The 21,670-nt window shown below is 61.0% G+C and overlaps 4 protein-coding genes across 9 annotated transcripts in view; 1 reads left to right on the forward strand and 3 right to left on the reverse strand.

The window, feature by feature from the left end:
* LOC121365462 (copine-5-like) overlaps positions 1-6,905 on the reverse strand; it is a 14,658-nt gene extending 7,753 nt beyond the window's left edge. Inside the window, exons 1-10 of the mRNA XM_041489658.1 lie at positions 6,659-6,905; positions 5,150-5,190; positions 4,507-4,553; positions 3,221-3,324; positions 2,660-2,699; positions 2,497-2,573; positions 1,420-1,479; positions 1,273-1,336; positions 948-1,051; positions 641-745 (exon numbers count right to left, since the gene is read on the reverse strand). Of these exons, the coding sequence (XP_041345592.1) occupies positions 641-745; positions 948-1,051; positions 1,273-1,336; positions 1,420-1,479; positions 2,497-2,573; positions 2,660-2,699; positions 3,221-3,324; positions 4,507-4,553; positions 5,150-5,190; positions 6,659-6,741 (725 nt within the window). The 5' untranslated portion in view covers positions 6,742-6,905. The remainder of the gene's footprint in view (positions 1-640; positions 746-947; positions 1,052-1,272; positions 1,337-1,419; positions 1,480-2,496; positions 2,574-2,659; positions 2,700-3,220; positions 3,325-4,506; positions 4,554-5,149; positions 5,191-6,658) is intronic.
* A 1,449-nt stretch (positions 6,906-8,354) lies between these two features.
* Positions 8,355-11,221, reverse strand: PPIL1 (peptidylprolyl isomerase like 1). Of its 2 annotated transcripts, none has more exons than XM_041489598.1 (4): positions 11,090-11,221; positions 9,785-9,939; positions 9,637-9,705; positions 8,355-8,638 (listed from the first exon to the last, which is right to left on the reverse strand). In XM_041489598.1, the coding sequence occupies exons 1-4, from the start codon at positions 11,143-11,145 to the stop codon at positions 8,418-8,420; spliced, it is 501 nt and encodes a 166-aa protein (XP_041345532.1). In that variant the 5' UTR covers positions 11,146-11,221; the 3' UTR covers positions 8,355-8,417. The 2 variants fall into 2 exon arrangements, with proteins under 2 accessions (XP_041345532.1, XP_041345533.1); XM_041489599.1 differs by lacking the exon at positions 11,090-11,221 and adding an exon at positions 10,043-10,111.
* A 173-nt stretch (positions 11,222-11,394) lies between these two features.
* On the forward strand, positions 11,395-15,152 carry PSRC1 (proline and serine rich coiled-coil 1). Of its 5 annotated transcripts, none has more exons than XM_041489634.1 (7): positions 11,395-11,428; positions 12,569-12,606; positions 12,689-12,746; positions 13,163-13,502; positions 13,699-13,855; positions 13,934-14,104; positions 14,191-15,152. In XM_041489634.1, the coding sequence occupies exons 2-7, from the start codon at positions 12,591-12,593 to the stop codon at positions 14,304-14,306; spliced, it is 858 nt and encodes a 285-aa protein (XP_041345568.1). In that variant the 5' UTR covers positions 11,395-11,428; positions 12,569-12,590; the 3' UTR covers positions 14,307-15,152. The 5 variants fall into 5 exon arrangements, with proteins under 5 accessions (XP_041345568.1, XP_041345567.1, XP_041345566.1 ...); XM_041489633.1 differs by having other exon boundaries at positions 11,413-11,523; positions 14,191-15,145; XM_041489632.1 differs by lacking the exon at positions 11,395-11,428 and having other exon boundaries at positions 11,548-12,606; positions 14,191-15,144.
* The window catches only part of CELSR2 (cadherin EGF LAG seven-pass G-type receptor 2), a 30,535-nt gene continuing 23,983 nt past the window's right edge, over positions 15,119-21,670 (reverse strand). Inside the window, exons 25-35 of the mRNA XM_041489631.1 lie at positions 21,488-21,662; positions 20,397-20,509; positions 20,249-20,325; positions 19,380-19,506; positions 18,769-18,885; positions 18,557-18,687; positions 17,919-18,007; positions 17,685-17,828; positions 16,924-17,130; positions 16,623-16,851; positions 15,119-15,223 (exon numbers count right to left, since the gene is read on the reverse strand). Coding sequence (XP_041345565.1) covers positions 15,202-15,223; positions 16,623-16,851; positions 16,924-17,130; positions 17,685-17,828; positions 17,919-18,007; positions 18,557-18,687; positions 18,769-18,885; positions 19,380-19,506; positions 20,249-20,325; positions 20,397-20,509; positions 21,488-21,662 — 1,431 coding nt within the window. The 3' untranslated portion in view covers positions 15,119-15,201. The remainder of the gene's footprint in view (positions 15,224-16,622; positions 16,852-16,923; positions 17,131-17,684; positions 17,829-17,918; positions 18,008-18,556; positions 18,688-18,768; positions 18,886-19,379; positions 19,507-20,248; positions 20,326-20,396; positions 20,510-21,487; positions 21,663-21,670) is intronic.

The following is a 21,670-nucleotide window of genomic DNA, read 5'->3' on the forward strand; positions in this document are numbered from 1 at the left end:
GGGGGGGGGAAGGGGGCGGGGTTGGAATAGCTGTGATGCCCATTGCCCAGATGGGCAGAAGCAGGTAACCCTTGGGGTGGGGGATGTGTGCTACTAGTACCACGGAGACAGGGAAAGGGGTTCTGAGAGTCTCAGGTGGCTACAGAAGTGAGGGAAAGGGTGTCTCATGGGGCCACAGAGAAGGTGGAAGGACTGCAGGGGGTCCTGAGGTACCACAGAGATGGGGAGAAGGGGGTAAAGAGGGTCCTGGGGTACCACAGACACAGGAGAAGGGATTCTGGGGGACTGCAGAGAGAGGGGAAGGGGATCCTGGGGTACCATGGACATGGAGTGAGGGGGCTCTGGGAGTCCAGAGGTACCACAGAGATGGGGACATGGGGTGCAGGGGTTCCTGGAGGATCTGGGAGATGGGGGAAAGAAGGAAAAGGGTGTCCTGAGGGCCCATAGAGATGGGGGGAAGGGGGTTCAGTGGGTCTCAGAGAACCACAGAGATGGGAGTTCAGGGTGTCCCCGGGTATGACAGAGATGGGGGAAAGGGGTTCAGGGATCCTAGCGGACCCTAGAGATGGGGAGAAGAGGGAGAAGGAGGTCTTTGGGGCCAAAGAGGGGGTGCAGGGGGTCCCAGTCCCCTGGCACTCACCGGTCGTGGTCCCCATTGCAGAGGGCACGCACAGGAATGGCAAAGGCTGCCCAGACGGGGTTCAGTGTGTTCCGCACCACTTCGGTCTTGTGGCAGATGGTGAAACTGGGGGGAAGACAAGGGGGTACAAGGGAGTCACTCCCCCAGCTCAACACTCCCCCAGTCACTCACCCCCACAGTGCAGTGAGGATTTTTGGACACCCCCGCCAATGCCAGCCCACGGGGACGTAAGGGTGTCCTGTGCTGGGGCTGAACCCTCCTGTGAGGTGTGGGAGGGTCACTGCAGTTTTGAGGCGGGGTCGCTCACGTCCCGTCTTCGTTGCTGCGGTAGAAGACCATGAAGGGGTCAGATTTTCCAAAGAAATCCTTCTTATCCAGCTTGTTGGCGCAGAACTGGAGTGTGGCCACGTCCTGAGGGGTAGAATCGGGGAGAGTCATCCCCCCTGCACCCTCCTCGGGGTGGGATCCTTCGGGGCAGCTGCTCCATGAGGGAAGGAGGGATCCAGGACAGGCGGGACACAGCGTGAGGATTAACAGCTCACAGTCTCATCTGCGGGCTAGTGCGTCTCAGCCACCCCCGATATTGCGAGGTCCCCAAGCTACGCCCCCTCTCCTGCCCCGCCGTGGCTCACCCGGCAATTTCCCAGCTCTTCAGCGAGGAGTATGATGGTGCCGCACTTCTTCCCCGGAATGCCACTGCCGGGATGAGATGTAAGCATAGCGGGGGCACACATGGTGTCCTGGGGGGTCCCCCGCGCACTGAGCGCCCCAAAACTTACCCATTGGAGGCAGCCGGGGCAGGTCTCCTGCCCCGGGGGTGCATGGCGGCTGTCCCCATCCTGCAGGGACACATGCTGAAGGGTGATGGAGGGGATCCCCACCCAATAAAAAGCCCCCCTCCCAAAAAAAGGAAGTCTACAAAAAAAAACCCAGCTTCCCCCCCAGATTCCAGCACCCTAAAAAGAAGCTGTTTCTCCCCTCAAAAAAGCCAGTCCCCAAAAGAAATTCAGCCCCCCAAAAAGTCAATTCCCACAAAACAAACTGCCCCGGAAAAAGCCAACCCCAAAAACATCAGATCACTCCAAAACCCAGAACCCCCCCCAAAAGCCAGATCCTTCAAAAGCCAGATCCCCCAAAACCATATTCCCTCCAAAAGCCACCATCCCAAGAAAAAGCCAGACCCATCAAACACCGGCAAAAAGCCAGACCACAAAAAATGCCTTTCCTGCCAAAAGCCACCCCCCCCCACCATCCAAAATGCCACTGCTGGCTCTGGGGTCTGGGTCCATCCTGGGCACAAAAGAGACCTGGGGAGATATGAGGACACTGGGACCATGGGGGTTCATGTCAAGGGCTTCTCCAGGGGAGACATGGGGATACTGAGTTTCCCAGTTTTCTCCAAAACACTGGTTTTGGAGAAATCCAGGATTTTCTCCAAAGAGGACATAGTGACCTCAGAGACACTGGGCTCAGGGACACTGGGGCACAGGCAGGACTCATGTCAGGGGCTTATCCATGGGAGAGGTCATGGGGACATTGGGATCAGTGGGGGAGGTGGCTCACATTGGGGGCTTCCCTGGGGCAGAGACATAAGGGATCACAGGACACTGGGGACAAGTGGGGCTACCATCAGGAGTTTCTCTCCAGTGCAGTGCATAGGGACCATGAGGACTTTGGGGACACTGGACCACAGTGGAGGCTCAAACGAGGGGTTTCTCGGGGNGCACTGGGGCTGGGGGGTTCATGTCAGGGGCTTCTCTAGAAGGAACATGGTCACACTGGGGCACAAGAGAGGCTCACATCAGGAGCTTCGCTGGGGTGGGACATGGGGACACTGAGGCAAAGGGGGGGCTCACGTCAGTGGCTTCTCCAGGCGGCTGCCAGCTGAGCCGATGATCTCCCCCAGGGTGCAGAATGCCTGGCCCAGGAAATCCTGCAGGATGGGGAATATTGGGTGTCACCGGGGGATGCCCATCCCAGGGAGGCCAGGGGAGCAGGGCTGACTGATCCTGCACTTACATGCTTGGAGAGGTCAGGGCTCTTGGAGTCCACATCATACCTAGGGGCAGAGAGGACACATGGGCATGGAACGGGAAGCAGGGGTGGCTTGGATGGGACAGGGATGGGAACAGGGATGGAGACAGGGATGGGATGGAGGGGGACAGGGAGTGGGAGGGATGGGATGAGAGAGGGATGGTACACAAATATGGATGGATTAGGTGTGGGGATGGGATGGGATGGGATGGGATGGGATGGGATGGGATGGGATGGGGAAAAGAATAGGGATAGGATGGGACAAGGATGGGTAAAGGAACAGGGTGGGATAGGGACACAATGGAATGGACAGGGATGGGATGTGGATAGGGACAGAATGGGGACTGCATAGGATAGGGATGACAATGGGATGGGACAAGGATGGGGACAGGGATGTGAACAAGGGTGGTAATGGTCCAGGAATGGGCACGGAACAGGGATGGGGACAAGGCACCCTGGAGGGCTATGCCAGGGTAGCTAGGAGGTGACCCTGGGGAACAAGGGGTTCACACTGGGGGTGACACTGGGGTCACAGGGGCCACTCACAGGTCAAAGCGCAGGTTCTGACGCTCCTCAAAGCAATAATCAAGGACAAACTTGTGCAGGAAGTCAGGATTCAGGGAATTGTCGATGACCTCGGTCCGGCCAAACTGGGGGATATGGGGACAGTGGGGATAATGGGGTGACAGGAAAAGATGGGGTGGGGGTAGGGACATGGAGACACAGGGAGAAGGGGATGTGGTGGTTTGGACACAGGGACATGGGGACATAGAGATAATGAGACGTGGGGGCATAGGAATGGGAACATGAAAATATGGGCATGGGGGATGGGGATACTGGGATATGGGGACATGGAGAGGCAGAGACATGGGGGCATAGGGATGAAGATACAGGGACATGAGGACATGGGAACATGGGGATGTGTTAACACAGCACTGGAAAACAGGGGCATGGGAATGAGAGTGGGGGCATAGGGATGGGGGCAGTGGGACATGAGAATGTGGACATGGGGACATACAGATATAGGGACACAGCGACATGGAGAGACAGGGACATGACAACATGTGGACACGGGGCTGGGGACATGGGAAAGTACAGATACGGGGACATAGCAACACGGGGACACAGGGACATGAGAACATGTGGATATGAGACTGGGGACATGAGGACACATGTGGGCGGAGGAGGTGGGGCAAGGGTGGGCAGCAGGCCAGGATCGGGGCACGTGTGGGAACATGCGTGGGAAAGGGGCGGGGAGGGCCCAGGTGCCGCTTTGTGCCTCGGGGCCACCCCACCCCCTGCTCATTACCCCGCAATTAACAGACTGTTAATTATAGGGGGACAGGGCCTTGCTGCGTGCTGACAGCTGATTGGCCGGCTGCCCAGCACCTCGACATGCTCCCCAGATCCCCAGGATGCTGGTTGGCTGATTGCTCTGCCCCCAGACATTGATTGGATGGCTGCTGCATCCCAGAATGCTCATTGTCCATGTGCTGCATCCAGAGATGCTGATTGCTCATGGTGACTGGCCAGCTGGTTGGCACTCCAACACACTGATTGGCCAGTTGGCCATCACCCCAACATGCTGATAGGCCAGAATCTTACATGCTGCTTGGCTGGCTGTCTGCCATTATCCCTGACATGCTGATTGGCCATCTGGTTGGCACACAGACATGCTGATTGTTCATTGCCCCAGAATGCTGGTGATTGGTTGGCCAGCTAGCACCCCAACATCCTGATTGGCTGGCTGAGTACACACGAACATGCCAATTGGCCAGCTGAGCACAGCCCAACATGCTGATTGGCTGTCCCCCACCAATCGGGTCACTCACCTCCCGCCATTGGTGGCTGCCAGGGCGCTGTGTGTACAGCACACAGACTGCAGGGGAAGGGATCAGGGGAAGCAGGCGTCCCCAGAGACCCCCAAAACTCTTAGAGACACCACCATTCCCAGCAACTCCCAAAACTCCCCAGAGACACCCCCGAACCCCCCCAAAACCCCCTAAGCTCCTCCAGACACCCCCAAAATACCTCAGAGGCTCCCCAAATCCCTCAGAGATCCCCAAAACTCTAAAGACCACACAAAATCCCCAGAGACCCCAACGCTCCCCAGAGCTCCCAATACCCCAGGAACCCTCCAAAATGTCCTTGAGCCCCCCAAAACCTCATAGAACCACAACAATCCCAGAGGCCTCCCAAAACACGTCAGAGACCCCAAAAACCCCCAAAGACCACAACACTCCCCAGAGACACTGATGCTGCCAGAGAACCCCTAAAACCACCAGATACTTCCAAAATACCTCAGAGACCCTCCCCAATCCCCCAGAGACCCCCAAACCCCCCAGAGATCTAAAAATCCCCTGAGCACACAACACCCTCCAGAGACCTCAAAACCCCCAGAAACCCCAAGCCCCCCAGAGACTCCCCAAAACACACAAGAGCCAAAATACACCCCATCCCCCCTGCCTCACTCACTTGGGTCCGACTTGGAGAAGGTGTCTCTGTCCAGGAGCTGCCTGGGGGACAGGGAGGAGGGACTGTGAATGTGCATGTGAGTGTGCGCGCACGTGTGTGTGTGTGAATGTGAGTGTGTGTGAGTGTGTGAGTGTGAGCACCTGGCTGTGTCTGTGACTGTGTGTACCTGTTGTGCGGTCAGATGTGCCCCGCCCCAGAACACACGTTGAGGTGCACAGCCACATGTCGTGCCCTGTTGTGTGACAGGGTGCGTGGCAGGGTGTGCACAGCCAAGTGTGCCCCAGGACATGGACTGGCATGCAAAGCATGTCTGACACATGTTGGGGGGCCATGCACTTCAGGGCCCAACCATGTGTCAGGGTGCACAGTACAGTGTTGGTGAGCATGGCCAGGTATTGGTGAGCATGGCTGGGTGTTGGGGCGCACTGCCAGATGTGCCCCATAACACACGTTGGGGTGCACAGACACATCTGCACAGGGTGCAGGGCATGACACATGTTAAGAGTGCCATATGTCAGTGGTACAGCTATGTGTCAGGACACCAAAGAAAGACCTCAGGTTGCAGAGGGAGGGTACAGGGACTGCAGGGTGGGCAGAGAGTACAAGGGATACAGATGGTGCAGTGCAGCCCGGCCTGAGGATTCAGGAGTTTCAGGGTGGGCAAGGGATACAGGGGGTGCAGAGGATACAGGGTACCACCTGACCCTCCTTCATCCCCAGAATCCCCCAAACCTTACCTCCTTGCACTCCCAGTCCCAGAGACCCCCAAATGCCCCCCTATGCCTCCTATTCCCCTCAGTGCCCCGCACCCTCACAACACTTGGCTCACCCAGTGCCCCTCTGTCCCCATACCCAACACTCCCTGTGCTCCCCATGGTCCCCAACGCCTCCCAGCACATTCCAATGTCTTCCAGTGAATCCCAATGCCTCCTAATGCATTTCAGTGCCTCCAGCACCAGCTGCCTTGCTTCCCAGTGCCTCTCTGTGCCTCCCAGTGCTCTTCATTGCCGACTGTACCCCGTTCCCTAGTGTCTCCCGGTGACTTCCAGAGCATCTCAGTGCATTCCAGTACATCTCAGCAATTCACACCACCAACTGCTCCCACTCTCCGGTGCATTCCAGTACCTCCCAGTGCATCCCAGGGGATCTCAGTGCATCACAGTACACCCTGGCATCCTTCGACGCCAGCTGCTGCGACACTCCAGTGCCCCCCAATGCGTCTCATTGCGTTCCAGTGCAACCCAGTGCCCTACAACGCCAAGTGCTCCCAACTCTCCAATGCTTCCCACTGCAACCCACGGGATCTCAGCGCCTCCAAGTGTACCTCAGCACCCTCCAAAGCCGCTCCCTAGTACTTCCCAGTGCCTCTCTGTGCATCCCAGCACCCTCCAACGGCAGCTACCATACACCACAGTGCAACCCAGTGCCTCCCAGCACCTTCCAATGCCAGCACCAGCGCCTCCCCGCGCCCCCGCCGCCCGGTGCCGGCTCCCGCCGCAGCCCCGCTACCTGCAGGACACCGTGAGTTCCACGCGAGTGGCCGGGACGGGACCGGGGCCGGTGCCCGGTTCCGAGGCGCCCAGGCCCGCCATGCCCCGGGCTCCGTCGCTGCCCCGACACCGGCACCAGCACCGCGATCGCGATCGGCTCCGCCCCGGGACCGCCCTTGGCACCGCCCGGGGCTCCCGGCCCCGGTCCCGGCCGCGCACCGAGGGAGTGCCCCGGGGTCTTCTTCGCGATCGCCAGCGGGGAGACCGGGACCGGCTCGGGACCGCCCCCGGGATCGTCCCCAGATCCCCGGTACCGCCTCCGCGATCGCCCCTGGGGCCGCCTCCCCTTCCCCGGTACCATCACGGACCCTCGATACTGCCCCTGGGATCGGCCCGAAATTTTCGGAATCACCCCCAGATCTACCCTCGCACCGCCTCCAGGCCTGCTTCCAAATCCTTGGTACCTCCCGGGCCCGCGGGACCCCTCCGGCTCCGCCTCGGAAACGCCCCTAAATCTCCGGGATGGCCCCCGTATCAACTCCAGGGCCTCCTCCACAGCCCGGTTCCCCGCTGGAAGCCCGGTACTGTCCCCGGGATCCCCCTCAGATTCCCGGGATCAACACCAAATCCCTTGTACCTCCCCTGACCACCGGCACCTCCCCCGCATCGCCCGCGAGGCCACCTCACCACTCCCGGTACCGCCTCGGACCACCGGTACTGTCCCCAGGATAGCTCTCAGATCCCCGGCATCAGTCCGAGGAAGTCCGGTGCCTTTCCCCGCACCGTCCCCAGTACCGCCTCCTCATCCCCAGTGACCCCGGGCGCGGGTATCAAGGATCAGCCGCGGGATCGCCCCGAGACCACCGCTACTGCCCTGGGATTGCCCCCGAGGCTGCCTCCAGACCCCAGTACACCACGGACCATTGGTACCGCCCCCGGGATCACCCCCAGACCAGACCCTCAGTGCTCCCTGCCCAGTAACCCCAGCACCCCCCTGACACTCCCAGTGCGCCCCCCTGTGCCATAGTGACACTCTCGATACCACCCACTCCCCAGAATGAAGCCCCGATCTCCCTACTTCCCTTAATCAGAACCTTCCCAGTATCCCCACAGCCCCACCAACTGCAGATGCAGAGTCCCCCAGTCCTCTGCTATCCCCTAGTAGCTCCCAGTATCTCCCCTGCACCATTCTGATAGCATCCAGCAGCTCCCAGTACTGTCCCAGGTCCTGCACTAGGAGCAAGGGGGGTGACATCGAGAGCCAGAGGGGATACCCATTGCTGGGGGGGGGGTTACCTAGTGCCCAGTGGGGGGGGGGGAACCCAGTATGTGCTGGCATGAGGACCCCACTGCCAGTTTGAAGGTCCCCAGTGCTGTGTGGGGAGCCCACTCTGGGGGGACACTCTGGGCCCCCCTTTCCACCCAAAGCTCAGTGATCCAACTGGTCCATGCTGGAAGGACACTCTGGACAGTCCCAGGAAACTTTGAGGACACACAGACACAACACAGTAGGGGTAAATTTGGGTCTCTGGCATCCACTCTGCACACCCAGGAACTCGGGCCACTGGGAGCTCCATGTCCTCAAGGAGAGACACCCACCCCTCCAAGGGCACCCACAAACCCTTTTGGGTGGGGCTCACAACCTCCCAGACCCCACTATGCCAAAGACACTTCCCCCACCTCCCCCTAAAACCACCACTCTATAGGGGAGCCCACCACATCCAACATCCTTTATTACAAATGAGCAGTACAATCTGGAGGGAGGGCACCCCACATCCCTATCCCGATGGATACGCCTTGATGACCTTTACATCGTCGAGGGGTCGGTCCTGGGAGTTGGTCTCCACCATGGCTAGGCGCCCCAGCACTCCCATTCCTTGGCACACCCTCCCGAAAATGCTGTGCTTCCCATCCAGCCACTGTGCCGGGCCCAGTGTCAGGAAAAATTGGCTTCCATTGGTGTCCGGCCCTGCATTGGCCATTGCCAGGATCCCAGCGCCTGTGAGACACAGGGACATGTCACCTCATGGATGGGGATACAGGGGACATGCCACCCCACAGCCTAGGTTCCAGCATGATGGGGGACATGTCATCCCATGCGGGGATGTCGTCTCATGGCCAAGATCCCGGTATCCTGGCAAACATGTCACTCCAAGATTGGGATCCTGGAGGGCGTCATCCTATGGCTGCGATCCTTGGGACATGTCACTCCATGGACAGGCTCCTGGGGAACCTGTCACCTGACAGAGGGGTCTTAGTGGACATCAGTAACAACTGGCTCCCATTGCTGTCCAGCCCTATACTGGCCATCACCAGGATCCCAGTGCCTGCGGGACATGGGCCAAGGGTCCTGGCAACCTGAGGGACACGCCATGCTATGACCAGGGTCTTGGAGGACATGCCACGCCAGAGATGGGGTCCTGAGGGACATGGAGGACATGCCACCCTAAAGATAGGGTCTCAGGGTCATGTCATCCCCTGGCTGAGGTTCTGGTGTCATGGGGAAAATGTCATCCAATGGAGAGGTCCTAGGAGAACATGAGGAAGAATTGGCTCCTGTTAGTGTCCAGCCCCATGTTGGCCATCACCAGGATCCTGGTGTCTGTGGGACACAGGGACACGTCACACCAGGAATGGGGAAATAGAGGACAGGGCATCCCATGGCAAAGGTCCTCGGGGTCACGTCACTCCACGGATGGGGTTCTGGGGACACAGAGGACTTGTCGCACAGAGGACTTAGACGGGATCTTGGGGGACAGGGGAGACATGTCACCTCATGGCCAGGGTCTTGGAGGACATACTCCACAACCAGTCTCCTTGAGACATGCCACCCCATGACTGGAGTCCTGGAAGTCATGTCACTCCATGGACAAGGACACAGGGGACATCCCATCCCATCACACAGGTGTGTTCTCAGGGGTCCTGCCCCTCTATAGGTGGGGTCCTGGGGTCCCAGGGATGCCCCTCCAGTGTTCTTCCAGTGCTGGCCCCACTCACCAGTGAATTTCAGGTCAGGGTGTAGCTCGTCCTCAAACTGTTTCCCGTAGATGGAGGCGCCACCACGGCCTGCAGAGGGATTCAGGGGTCAGCAGGAACCCCTGACATCAGGGAAGGTCTCAGGGAGATTTCAGAGGCCTGCGCTCACCAGTACCCGTGGGGTCCCCTCCCTGCACCATGAAGTCCTTGATGATGCGGTGGAACTTGGTGCCGTTGTAGTACCCGCGGCGGCTCAGCTCAGCAAAGTTCTTGCAGGTGCGGGGGGCGTGTTGCCAGTACAGTTCCAGTACAAGTGGGCCCATCCTGGGATGGGAACACAGGGAATGGGAATGGGAAAGGCATCAGAAATGGGGAACAGTACTGGGAATGGGAAAAGGAAATGGGGTCATCCCAAAGTGATACCCACATCCCCAGCTCCAGACCAAAGCCAGGGGCTGTGTTGCCAGTGCAGCTCCAGCACCAGCGGGCTCATTCTGTGAATGGGAACAGCAGGAATGGGAGAGAGGGTCATCACACTGTGACTCCCACACCCAGTTTCAGACCAAAGCTAGGGGCTTTGTCTGTCAGTACAGCTCCAGCACTGGAGAGCCTATCCTGGAAATGGGAAAACCAGGAACAGGAACAACACTGGGAGTGGGGAACAGAACCAGGAATGGGAACAGGAGATCAGGGGGTCACCCTGCTGTGAACTCCTCCACCTATAGGGTCAATTCTTGCAGCTGCAGGGCAGGGTCATCCCACTGTGACCCCCAACCCCAATTTCAGACCAAAGTCAGGGGGCTGTGCTATTAGTACAGCTCTAGCACCGAGCAGGCCCATCCAGGGAATGGGAAATAGGAATATAGGGAATGGGAATGGGAACAGGAAGGGTACCAGGAAACACCTCAACGTGACCCCCCACTCCCCTCCCCCCCATCCCCCAGGGTCAGCCAGGGACAGGGACCACAGGGGTGAGAGGGGATGGGGGGCAATGGGACCCCAGGAGGACATGGATGGCTCTTGGTACCAGGGGAAACAACCAGGACTGGCTGGTTCTGCGCGGTATTGGGAGACACTGGGGCAAAGGGGATACCACGGGGTCACTGGGATCTGCCTGGTACCGAGGGGTCTGGGGGTTATGAACACCATGGGGGACACCGGGGGAACCAGAGGCCCTCTAGTAACGGGGCGGAAACCAGGACTGGTTCATACTGGGGGATAACGGAGCTGTCCCGTTCTGGAGACACTGGGAGCTTCTTAGCACCTGTGGAGTTCAAGGTCTGCCTCATACCGGGGGATCACGAACACCGGGGACTGCCCCGTACCGGGAGCAAGAACACTGGGGCTGCATGGAAGCCGGAGGGAGAGGGAGCGGACACCGATTTACCACCGGTGCCGCGGAAGGGGGCGGGACAAGGGGTGGGCAGGGCCTCCCGTCCCGGTGCCGGTATCGGGGCGAAGCCCCGCCCCTTACGTGGTCTCCATGGAAACGGTGGGCGGCTGCCAGGAGTCCGGCGGGACGGCGGCCATGCTGCGGAGGCACCGACGGCGGAACGACCCTCAGGCGCCGCGCTTCCGGGCCACACCCCCAACTGATGAGGGCGGGGCGTAGGGCAGCGGAAGAGCCAATCAGTGAGGCGAAAGGCGAGGAGACTGGCCAATCAGAGTGGAGGTTCAAAGGGTGCGAGCCAATCGGAACCCTGGGCGGGCGCGCCGCGATTGAGCCGCAAGGGGAGGGGGAATTCGAACGAGACCACGCCCTTTCGTTAGGCCACGCCTCCTTGGCGCGCGCGACGAGCGGGAGCCGGGGGCGGTGAGGTGGTGGGGGAGAGGGGGGACGAGGGCAGACCGAGACCCCCGGGTAGAGGGAAAACCGGCGGGGAGATCGGGTGGGCCGCTGAGCGCCGGGTAAACAACCCTATGCGGAGATGGGGAGACGTGGGGTCGGGGTGAGGGGCTGGGACCCCCTGGTGGGGGCTGAGGACCCCCAGGGCTGGGGTTATGGGGCCTGAACCCCTGGTGGGGGCTGGGACCTTCTCAGTGTGGGGCTGGGGTCACGAAGGGATTGGGGTGCGGGGCTGGGACTCGTTGGGGCTGGAGCCCTCTTAGTCTGGAGTTGGGACCCCCCAATGTGGGACTGGGGTCTCCTGGGCTGAGGGTGCGTGGCTGGGGGATTCCCCAGGTGTGGGGGAGGGATCGCTCCATTATGGGCTGAGACCCCACAGTGTGCGGCTGGGAGGCCAAGGAGTGGGAATGGAACCCCTAGGGTCGGGGTTTGGGGCTGACACCCCCCGCCTGGGAGCTGGGAGGCTAGGAATGTGGATGGGACTCCCTCGGGATCGGGATGCAGGGCTGGGACCCCTCAGTGTCGGGCTGGGGTCCCTAAGGGATCGGGGTGAAGGGCTGGGGCCCCTAGCTATGGGAATGGAGTCCCCTTGCATGGGGCTGGGACCTCCTGAGGATCAAGATGTGGAGCTGGGGGTCCCCCGGGATCGGAGTGTGGGTGTGGGGCTGGGACCCCTGGGTGTGGAACGAGGGTTCCCCTGGGTGTGGGGCTGCAACCTCCCAGCGGGGTTGCACCCCCTCAGTGTTGGGCTGGGGTTCCCTGATGGGGGCTGGGAACCACCATTGTGGCACTGGGGACTCACATGGATCAGGATGATGGGCTGGGACTTCCCCTTGTGGCACTGAGGACACCCGGGCTGGGGGTGCTGGGCTGTGGGTTCCCCTGGCGGGGGTCGCCGGTGTCACCCCCGCCTCCTGGCGCCGGCGGAGCCATCTCTGTCCCCATCCCGGTGGCACCGAGCCCGGCGGTGCCTGGCACTGGCCGTGTCACCCGCGCGCTGGCCGGAGCCACCAGGCCCCCGCGGGGCGTTGGGGACACGGGGGGGCGGGTAGGGGCACGAGTGGGGAACCCCGATGGAGTCGGTGGTGACTACCCCAGCTCCCGCAGGTGGCCCCGGTGCCCCGAGGCGATGGCCGAGGACCGAGGTACGGCAGTGCCAGTGCTGCATGTCCCCCATATTTCCCCCCTGCGGAGAGGGGCCGGGGCTCACCCCCAGTGTCCCCCTAGATGTTCGATTTGTCACCGAGGAGAGCTTCGACTTTGGCGTGCTGTCCCCATCTGACAGGTACGGGAGGGTAGTGGGGCAGGGCACCCCATGGATGGGAACAGCAGGGACAGGGCACCTTATAGTTGGGAACATAGGGAATAGGAGGGGACATGGAGGATAGGGCACCTCATTGTCAGTGTCCTAGGGGACATGTTACCCCATGGATGGCGTTGTGGGGCATGTGGCAACTCATAGCTGGGGTCCTGAGGGCCACAAGGGATATCACACCCCAAAGATGGGCTCCTAGGGGACCTGTCACCCCATGAACACGGTCCTGGGGGTCCTGTGGACATGTGCCCCTCATAGATGTGGTTCTGGGGGATGTGTCACATAATGAATGGGGTCCTGGATGGTATGGGGGGGTTCCTCCTACTTCTTGGCAGCGGCGCTGGGAGCTGACACCGCCATTTCCCCTCCCCCCTCCCCATCCGCAGCCAGGAGGAAGAGGAGGATGAGGATAGCCCGGGCGGAAGGTGCCAGCACGGGGGCAGCAACGCGCGCTGGAGTCCCCTGAGCGGGGCCCGTCTGGAAGAGATGGTGCGGGAGGCCACGCGCCTGGCGGCACAGTTGGAGGGGTGTCGCCTGCCCCCTCCCGCTCCCGGAGACCCCCCGGGACCCACCACCACACCCCGCAGCCCCCGCCGCCAGACCTTCGTGGTGAAGGACAGCCCGGTGCGGGCGCTCCTGCCCACCGTGGAGTCTCGGGGACCTGCCCCCATCCCCCGCATCCCCGCCAAGGCCCGGGGGGCCTCTGCTGCCACCAGTGTGCCCAAGGTATGTGAGATCCGGTGGTAGGGGTCCCAGTGTAGCCATGTCCCATCCGGGCTGAACACCCAGATCCCCCCCAAACCCATTCTAGATGGGGGCAGTGAGTGCCCCCCCTGTCTCCAAGGGGCATCGTGAACCGCCCCCAGCCCTGTGGGTGGAGCGGGGGGCGCTCACTGAGTGATGTCCCCTGCTCTATTTTCAGGCACACCCCAGCCGTAATTCCACAGCAGCAGCAAAGGGACCCTCGGGTGGCAGGGGGCTCCCCCCAAGTCGCGTAGGCCCCCCCCGGCCATGCCCTCCCCAGGGGCAGGGGGCTGGTGCCCGGGGCAGGTCAGAGCCCCCCCAGGCAGGGACAGCAGGTAGTCATGGCAAGGGGCTGGGGACACCATGGCCACGCGGGTTCCTGGGCCGTACCCCAACCCCCCCTCTCTCCCCAGGCCAGGCTAAGGTGAGGGGGGGCACAGTCTCCTGCCCCCCCCCCACCCGCCAGCCCCATACCAGGACCACCACCACCCTTGTCCCTTCTGGCTGTTCCCCGGCACCCACTGCCCTCCCCAAGGTGTCCCCTCGGACTCCAGCAACAGGTGGGAGGACCCCCACCCCCAGAGGTAAGGATGTGGTGGGGTTCGGGGGGCACAGGGGATGCCCCATCCCCCGTGCCTCAGTTTCCCTGTGGCTTCTTTCCCCTTTGCAGGTGCAGGGGCAGCACGGGCAGCCCCCCCAACTGGTGCCTCAGGGTGCAAACCAGGACCCCCCCCTACCCGCCTGCGGCCCTCCCGCAAGACGGCGGTGAGCAGCACCCCGAGGTGACATCCCCAAACCAACCCACATCCACCCAGAGGCCCTGGGGGCACCCAGACCCCCCCCCCCCTAGGTACCAGCTAAGGTACCTAGGCTGGGGGGGCAGAGCCAAGGCCACCCCAGGGATGAGTTGAGGCATCCACTGGATTTTGGAAGGAGGCAGGCAGCACTAGGGACTCCTAGGGAGCAGCCAAGGCACCCATTGGGTTGACAGGCTGCGGGGCGCAGTTGCAGAGTTGGAGCCCCCAGCTGCTAAGACCAGCTAAGGTTGGGGTGGCAGCCAGGGGCCTCCCCAGGGATGAGCCGAGGCACTCATTGAGTTTTGCTTTAATTACAAAAGGTCCCATCAGCAGTAGGAAACCCCCCACATCCTCCAGCACCCAGGGGTCCCTCATCCCCCCAACACCCATCCCTGGGTTCCCCCACCTGAGCCTCACCCCTGGGTAGGGGGGTCCCAGACTTCCCTGTAACCCCTATCTGATCCCCCCTCCACATGCCCCCCACCTAGGGGAGTTGGCACCATGGGATGGGTTGCACCTTCATGGAGGTTGGCACCTTGGGGGGCAAGGGGAGTTGGCACAATGGGGGAAGTTGGTTATAAATTCCTTTTTCTGTATTTTCATGTATTTTTTAAATAAAACACTCTGCTGGGCAAAGGGGCTGGGAGTGATCATGGGGGGACAACAGGGGCACCCTGTGCCATCTCCCCAAGGTGCCAATCCCTGCAAGGATACAAAGTGCACTGAGGGGGGGGTTGTGGCTCCCTGCTCCTTCCTGATGTTCTCCCCATCCTTGTGCACCCCCAGTCCTGGTGTGTTCCACCCCCTGTCCCCACCATCCTGGTGCCCTCCCTGTCCTGGTGTCCCTGGCACAGTGGGTGGGCTGCCCGCTGGGTGGGTCCCCATTAGATCGAGGTCTCGTCGCTCCTGGTGGGGGGGACGAACAGATGGGGGGAGGTGGGGGATGGATACAAAGTGCAGGATGGCGGGAGAATAAAAAATAAGACAGACAGATGCATGATGGAGGAGGTGGGTGCCAGGGTGCCCTCTGTGCCCCCCAGCACCCAGCACCAACCCCTGGGGGGAGATGGTGGGGTGGGGTTTGGGGGGGAGCCCCCAGCCCCCCTGGGTTAATGGAGAAAATTAAAAAACAGAAATCTGGGGGGTAGAGGAGGAAAGAAGAGTAGGGTTAGTGCTGCTGTGCCACCTCTGCCCTGGGCATCCATGGGTGGTCAGGGGTACCCAGTGGGCACCCCAGCACCCAATGAATGCTCCAGTGGGCACCCTGACACCCAGTGGGCAGCCAGTGGTCAATGGGCACCTTTGGACAGTCAATGGGCACCCAACATGCACTCCAACACCCAATGGGCACTGTTAGACCCAAGGGGCACCCAGTGGTCAGTGGACACTCCTGAACAGTTAACACCCCCAACAGGTGCTGTTAGACCCAAGCATCACCTAGTGTGCACGCAGAGGTCATGAGGCACCCAATGGACAGTCAGTGGACACCGAATGCATACATAATGGTCAATGGATGCACAATGGGCATCCAGTGGTCAATGGGCACCCATGGACAGTCAATTGGCACGCAGTGGGTGCAGTTAGACCTGATGAACGCCCAGTGAGTGTGGGAGTCAATGGGCATCCAATGAGTATTCATTGAGTACCCCAACACTCAATGGGCACCCAGTAGTTAGTAGTAGTGGGCACCCAACAGCCACCTTTGCACCCCATGGGCACCCCAGAGGAATCCTAGCACTCAATGGTCACCTGTTGGTTACCTTGGCACCCTATGGACACCCAACAAACAACCTTGCACATGATGGGCACCCTGGCACCCAGTATTCGCTGGATTCAAAGGGACTGCTGGGACCCAATGAGCACCCAAGAAGGAACCCTGGCACCTGCCTGATGGGCATGCAAAGGGCACCTGTTGGGTACCCTGACACCCAGTGGACACCCAAAGGGAACCCTGGAACCTGATGGATACTCGACAGGTAATGTTGTACCCAATGGGTGTCCAGTCAGTACTGTGGCACCTGATGGGCAGCCAACAAGCAGTGTTGGACCCAATCTGTGCCCAATGGGCACCTGAGAGAAACCGTGGCACCAAATGAGAGTGCAACAGGAACCGTGGCACCCTGGTACCCAGCCATCCTTGCGTCTGACAAGCACCCAAAGGGTACCTAACAAGTGGTGTTTGCTTGTCCACCCAACAGGAACCCTGGCACCCCAAGAGCACCGTCAAACCCAACAGGTGCCCAGAGGGAACCCTGGCACCCAAAGAACTCCCAGTGAGCACCCCTCAGATGTGGTGGGCACTCACTCAGAGCCAGAGGAGTCCTCGTCAGCAGTGCCTGTGCGGATGCTCATAGCAATGGGGGTGAGGCCGCTGAGCTGCTCCTGGAGGCTCTGCCGAGGCCGAGGGACAGGGGGGGCCCCTGCATCGCTGCCCGAGGAGGCAGCCGTGCATTCGGGAAGCGGTGGGGGCGGCCCAGGGCGCTGGGCACTGCCCCACTCACTGATGGGGGGCAGGCACTTCTTCTTCAGTATCCCTGCAGAAGCAGCATCACCCATGGGTGGGGAGGCCAGATTTGGAGTGCCACCCGTGCCATGGCAGCCCGTACCTTTGTGGGGGTGGGGCAGGGGCAGCAGCAGGGGTTCCCTGGGGTGTGCCTCGCCGTTGGGCCGGGGGGGGTCACCCCAGGGATGTTCCTGGCCCCCTGCTGGCTGCACTCGAAGCCCCTCGCTACCTCCTGGTCCCTCACTCTCACTCGCTGTCGTCACAAACTCCCCTGGCCAGTATGGGCACCCCAGGGGCACCAGGGAGTCACCTGTGGGGAAGGAAGGAAGCTGGGACAGGCAGGACCAGGGAACCTCCCTGTCCTCACTGGGTGCTCCCACCAGCACATAGTGTAAGGGATGCACCCAATCCCACTGCGTCAGTCCCATCCAAACCCCAAACTGGACAAGGTGCCATTTTTCCCCCCTGTGTGCCCCAATCAGCACCTCTGACTGCATGAGGAACCCCCAAACCTTTTAGGGGTCTCCCATCACAACACCAGACTGGACAAGGGACCCTCTCCCTTATACCCACTATACTACTATGTCTATCAGAACTCCAGGCTGGACAAGGGATCCTTTGTCACTGTGTGCCCCCTGCATCACGACCCAGCCAAGATGAGGGACCCCCTCCCACCCCCCAAATCCATTCAATGGCCCTATCACCACTCTACACTGGACAAGGGACCCCGATAACCACCGGGTGCCCCCCATCAGTGTCCTGGACAAGGCAAGGGACCTCCCCCAACCCATTAGGTGCTCCCCATCAGCACCCTGCCAGGCTGAAGGTCCCCTATCTCCACGGGGTGCCCCCTGGGGCTGTTACCAGGGCAGGGGGGACCTGAGGGAGCCCCGGGCAGGGGGTCCCAGCCACAGGGGGCCTCGTCCTCGCTGTCGGAGGAATGTGTGGAGCCGTAGGATCCACTCGGGTCGTCCAGGGACAAGTCACTGTCCGAGTCTGTGTCGTGCTCTGGGGAGTCACAGGTCAGGGGGTGCCCAGAGACACCTCCTGCCCCCTGGGCCGAGGCTGGGCGCACTTGCCCTATGGGTGAGACTGTACCCTCGGGCTGGTCCTGGGCATCAAGGAAAAGCCCCCCAGGCTCAGGCAGTGCTACTGGCCCCGGGCTGCCTGCCAGACCTGAGTCCTCCCTGTGGAGACACAATACTCATCAACACCTGATCCCCACTCCCAAACACCTACCATCCACTGTCACCCACTGACTGACACCAACCCACTGACACAATATCCACCCACTGACATTCAACACCCCAATATCCACTGACACCCACCACCCTGATATCCATCACCCTGACACCTGCCGCTGCCACCTCTTCACCCTAACACCCCCACAACACTCTGTGACCAACCTGCCACCTCACCACTCCATGTGCATGCCACCCTGCCACTGTACTGCTGTGCACCCATGCCACTGCCCCACCACACAGCCATCCCAACACCCCCACAACCATGTCACCCCACAACCCAGCACATAGCCATCCCAACACCCCCACAACCATGTCACCCCACCACCCACCATCCTGCCATCCCAATACCCCATGCCATACTGCCACCTGACCAACCCACCACTCAACTACCCCAGCACCCTGCTACCCCACCATCCCATCTTGTCATCCCAGTGCCACACCAGCCCAGGACACCACAAAAACCCATGCCCTGGCCCCTGCTGTGCCCAGTACCGTCGCACAAAGGGGATGTAGCTGTGGTGGCTCTTGCCCGAGCGTGCAGTGCTGTGCAGGGACCCCGAGGACCCACCGCCTGGGGAGGGGTACAGTCGCCCTGCCACGTATGTGCTGTCCCTGCCATAGGCCTGCTAAGGGCACAAGGATGTCATAGCCATGGCACAGGCTGCCCTTCACTTCCTGCATCCCCCATGTGGCCCAGCACTCACAGGAGTGAGGGTGGCCTTGGTGGCCAGAGGTGGGTGGTGGCAGCGGGCACAGCTCAGGCGGAGGCTCCTTCGCACCTCCTTGCTCAGCACCACACAGGACAGGAAGATGAGGGGACCCTGGGCAGAGAGGGGGCAGGGGGGACAAGGAAGGGTGTGTACAGCCTGGGAGGATACCAGCAGCACCCTGGACTGGTCAATGGGTCACCATCCAGATTGGGTGCATTCCATTGGCACCTCAAAGAGAATGAGCATCCCCCCACACCCACTAGGTGCCCCCCACTGATATCTCAGGAAGAGGGACCCCCATATGTACTGGGTGCCCTCCATGGGCACCATGGAGTGGTTGAGGTGCCCCCATACACAGTGGATATCTCCCATTAGTGCCCTGGATATGGCAAAGGACCTCTCTGTGCCCACTGGGTGTCCTACAAATAGGTGTGGGACTCTAGAAGTCCCAAGGATGTGAGGTTCAGGGGGCTCTGGGAGTCCCAGGGGTCGTGGTCACTGGGGATCCCAGGGGCAGAGGTTTTGGGGTTCTGGACTCTTTGGGGGTTCCAGGGGCGGTGGCTCTGGAGGTCCCATGGGTGGAGTCTCAGGTGGTTGCCACTGACCTGGAGACAGTTGGAGGCGGCGAACAGGTAGTGACAGAGCAACGTGTCACTGTTGACTGAGAGCAGGGCCAGAAGCCAGGCCAGGCTGGGCATGGCCAGCAGGACTGCAGCTGTGCGCACCCCAGACCTGAGCACCCCAATGGCACCCCAGTGTCACCACAATGACAGCTCATGTCACAGCCCTCTGTACTTCTGCCACCCGGGGCTGCCCCAGCCCCTCATGGCCCCCTCCCCCTCCAGATGCCCCAACCCCAACCTGACTCACTCTGCCATCCATGGGTGCTCCAGCCCCCTGAGCTCCCCTGGTCCAGCCTAACCCCAGCCCCCTCAGTCCCCCATGAGGGCCTCTGCCCTTGATACCCCCTGTCCTCCACAGCTGCCCCAAACTCCCCTGACTCCCTGCCCTCAACGGATGCCCCAGATCTCTATATCACCCTACCCACCATGGGTGTCCTAGTCCCTGCTGTGCCCTCCTGCCCTCCACAGTTGCCACAACCTCCCATGCTCCCATGCCCCCCATTGGCTCGAGCCCCCTGTACCCCCCTGCTCCCCACGGCTGCCCTGCGCCCATCTGCCCTTATAGATGCCCCAGCCCCCCTGTCCCCTCATACTCCTCATAGGCAGCCCAGTCCCCAGTGCCCTCCTGCCTCCCATGGATGCCCCAGTCCATCCTGTGGTGCCCTCTGCAGGTCCCCAAAAGGCCAACTCCCCATGCGTGCCCCTTAGCCCCCAGTGCACCCTAGCCTCTATGCGTGCTCCCACCCTCTGTGCCCATTATGGGTGCCCCAACCTCCCATGCCCACCTTGAGCAACCCCATCCCCACCATGTCCCCTGCCCCCCCACGGCTGACCCCGGCTGGGTGACTCACGCTGAGCCCTTTTTCTGGAAGCCCTGGGTGGTGGCACACGTGGCCCTGGCTGCCAGCACCAGGAAGAAGATGCCGACCTGGGGGTGCAGGGAGTGAGCAGGGTGACAGGGGGTCCCATGCCCTCCCCAGCCTCCAGCCCTGTACGCACAGCAATGGCAGCAGCGCAGGGCCCAGCCAGGCTCCACACCAGGCTGTCATGCAGGGCCAGCCAACAGAAGTCGGGGTTCCCGTAGCCCTCGGGGTCCAGCCCCACAGCCAGCCCTGCAAAGGAGAGATCAGGAGCAGGGCCAACTCAGTAGGCCGGGCTATAAGAGGAGACTGGGCTAAGGTGGGAGGAGTGGGGCTAGAAAGTGTGAAGCTAGGGCAGGACGGGGCTCGTGGAAGCCACAGGGCTGGAGAGAAGGTGCTGCTGCTGGGGGTGTGGCTACGCTGGGTAGAGACAGCGCTATGCAAATGAGGTTTGTCTAAGCTCTGTGGCAGTGCTGAGAGCAGTGTTGATAAGAGCAGGGATATGGCACGGGAGGCTTGTATAAGAGGTTAGTACAGGTCTAGAGTACAGGTCTAGTCTCTCGGAGTGGGGTTATGCTGATGAGGGCGGCGCTAAGATCCCGGGGGAGTATGATTGATGGAGAAGGGCTATGGCCCTAGGAGCATATTGAAGAGGTTGGGAAAGATGCTCTTGGGGTGGAGATATGATGGATGAGAGTGGGGCTAAACGCCTGCGGTGGGGATAAAATGTTATACTCTTTGGGAGGGGGCTATGACCCCAGGGGTGTGTCTGAAAGTTTGGGGGCAGAGCTATGATGAATGAGGGTAGGATTATGGACACAGGGGCCTGTCTAAAATCTTGGGAACTGGGTCTGATAGAGGAGGGCATAACTAGGACTCTGCCTATGTATCAGGGTGGGACTATGGTGTTAAGGGTGGAGCTAAACTCTTAGAGTGAGGCTGTTTTGGATTGGGCGTGACTATCCTGCTGGAGGCAAGGTTATATCCAGCAGTGTGGCTATGCTGGTAAAGATGCATTTGGGGTGGGCCTATATTCTGGGGGTAGGGTTACACATGGAATAGGACCCCACCATGCATCAAATTGATTGTGGGAGAGAGATTCAGGCAGCAGGTCCATAGCCTAGAAGGGGGTGTGTAGCCACCAAAAGGTGTTCACCCACGTGGAGGTAGGCAGCTGGTGGTCCAGGGCATGGGGTCAGAATGGGAGCAGGGTTTGACAGCAGGGCTCACCGGTGATGAAGGCAGGCAGTCCCCAGCCCAGTACATGGTAGAAGCGCATGGGACCACGGTCGACATGACGGGGTTCACTACGGCGCCGGTAGAGGTGCAGCGCCTCCAGCAGCGCCCAGCCTACCGCACTCAGGTACAGGAACTGCAGCAGGATGGCCACCACCGTGCACGCCAGCTGCACCC

This window comes from Pyrgilauda ruficollis, unplaced genomic scaffold (genome assembly GCF_017590135.1).
Source record: "Pyrgilauda ruficollis isolate IOZ18807 unplaced genomic scaffold, ASM1759013v1 scaffold95, whole genome shotgun sequence".
NCBI lineage: Eukaryota > Metazoa > Chordata > Aves > Passeriformes > Passeridae > Pyrgilauda > Pyrgilauda ruficollis.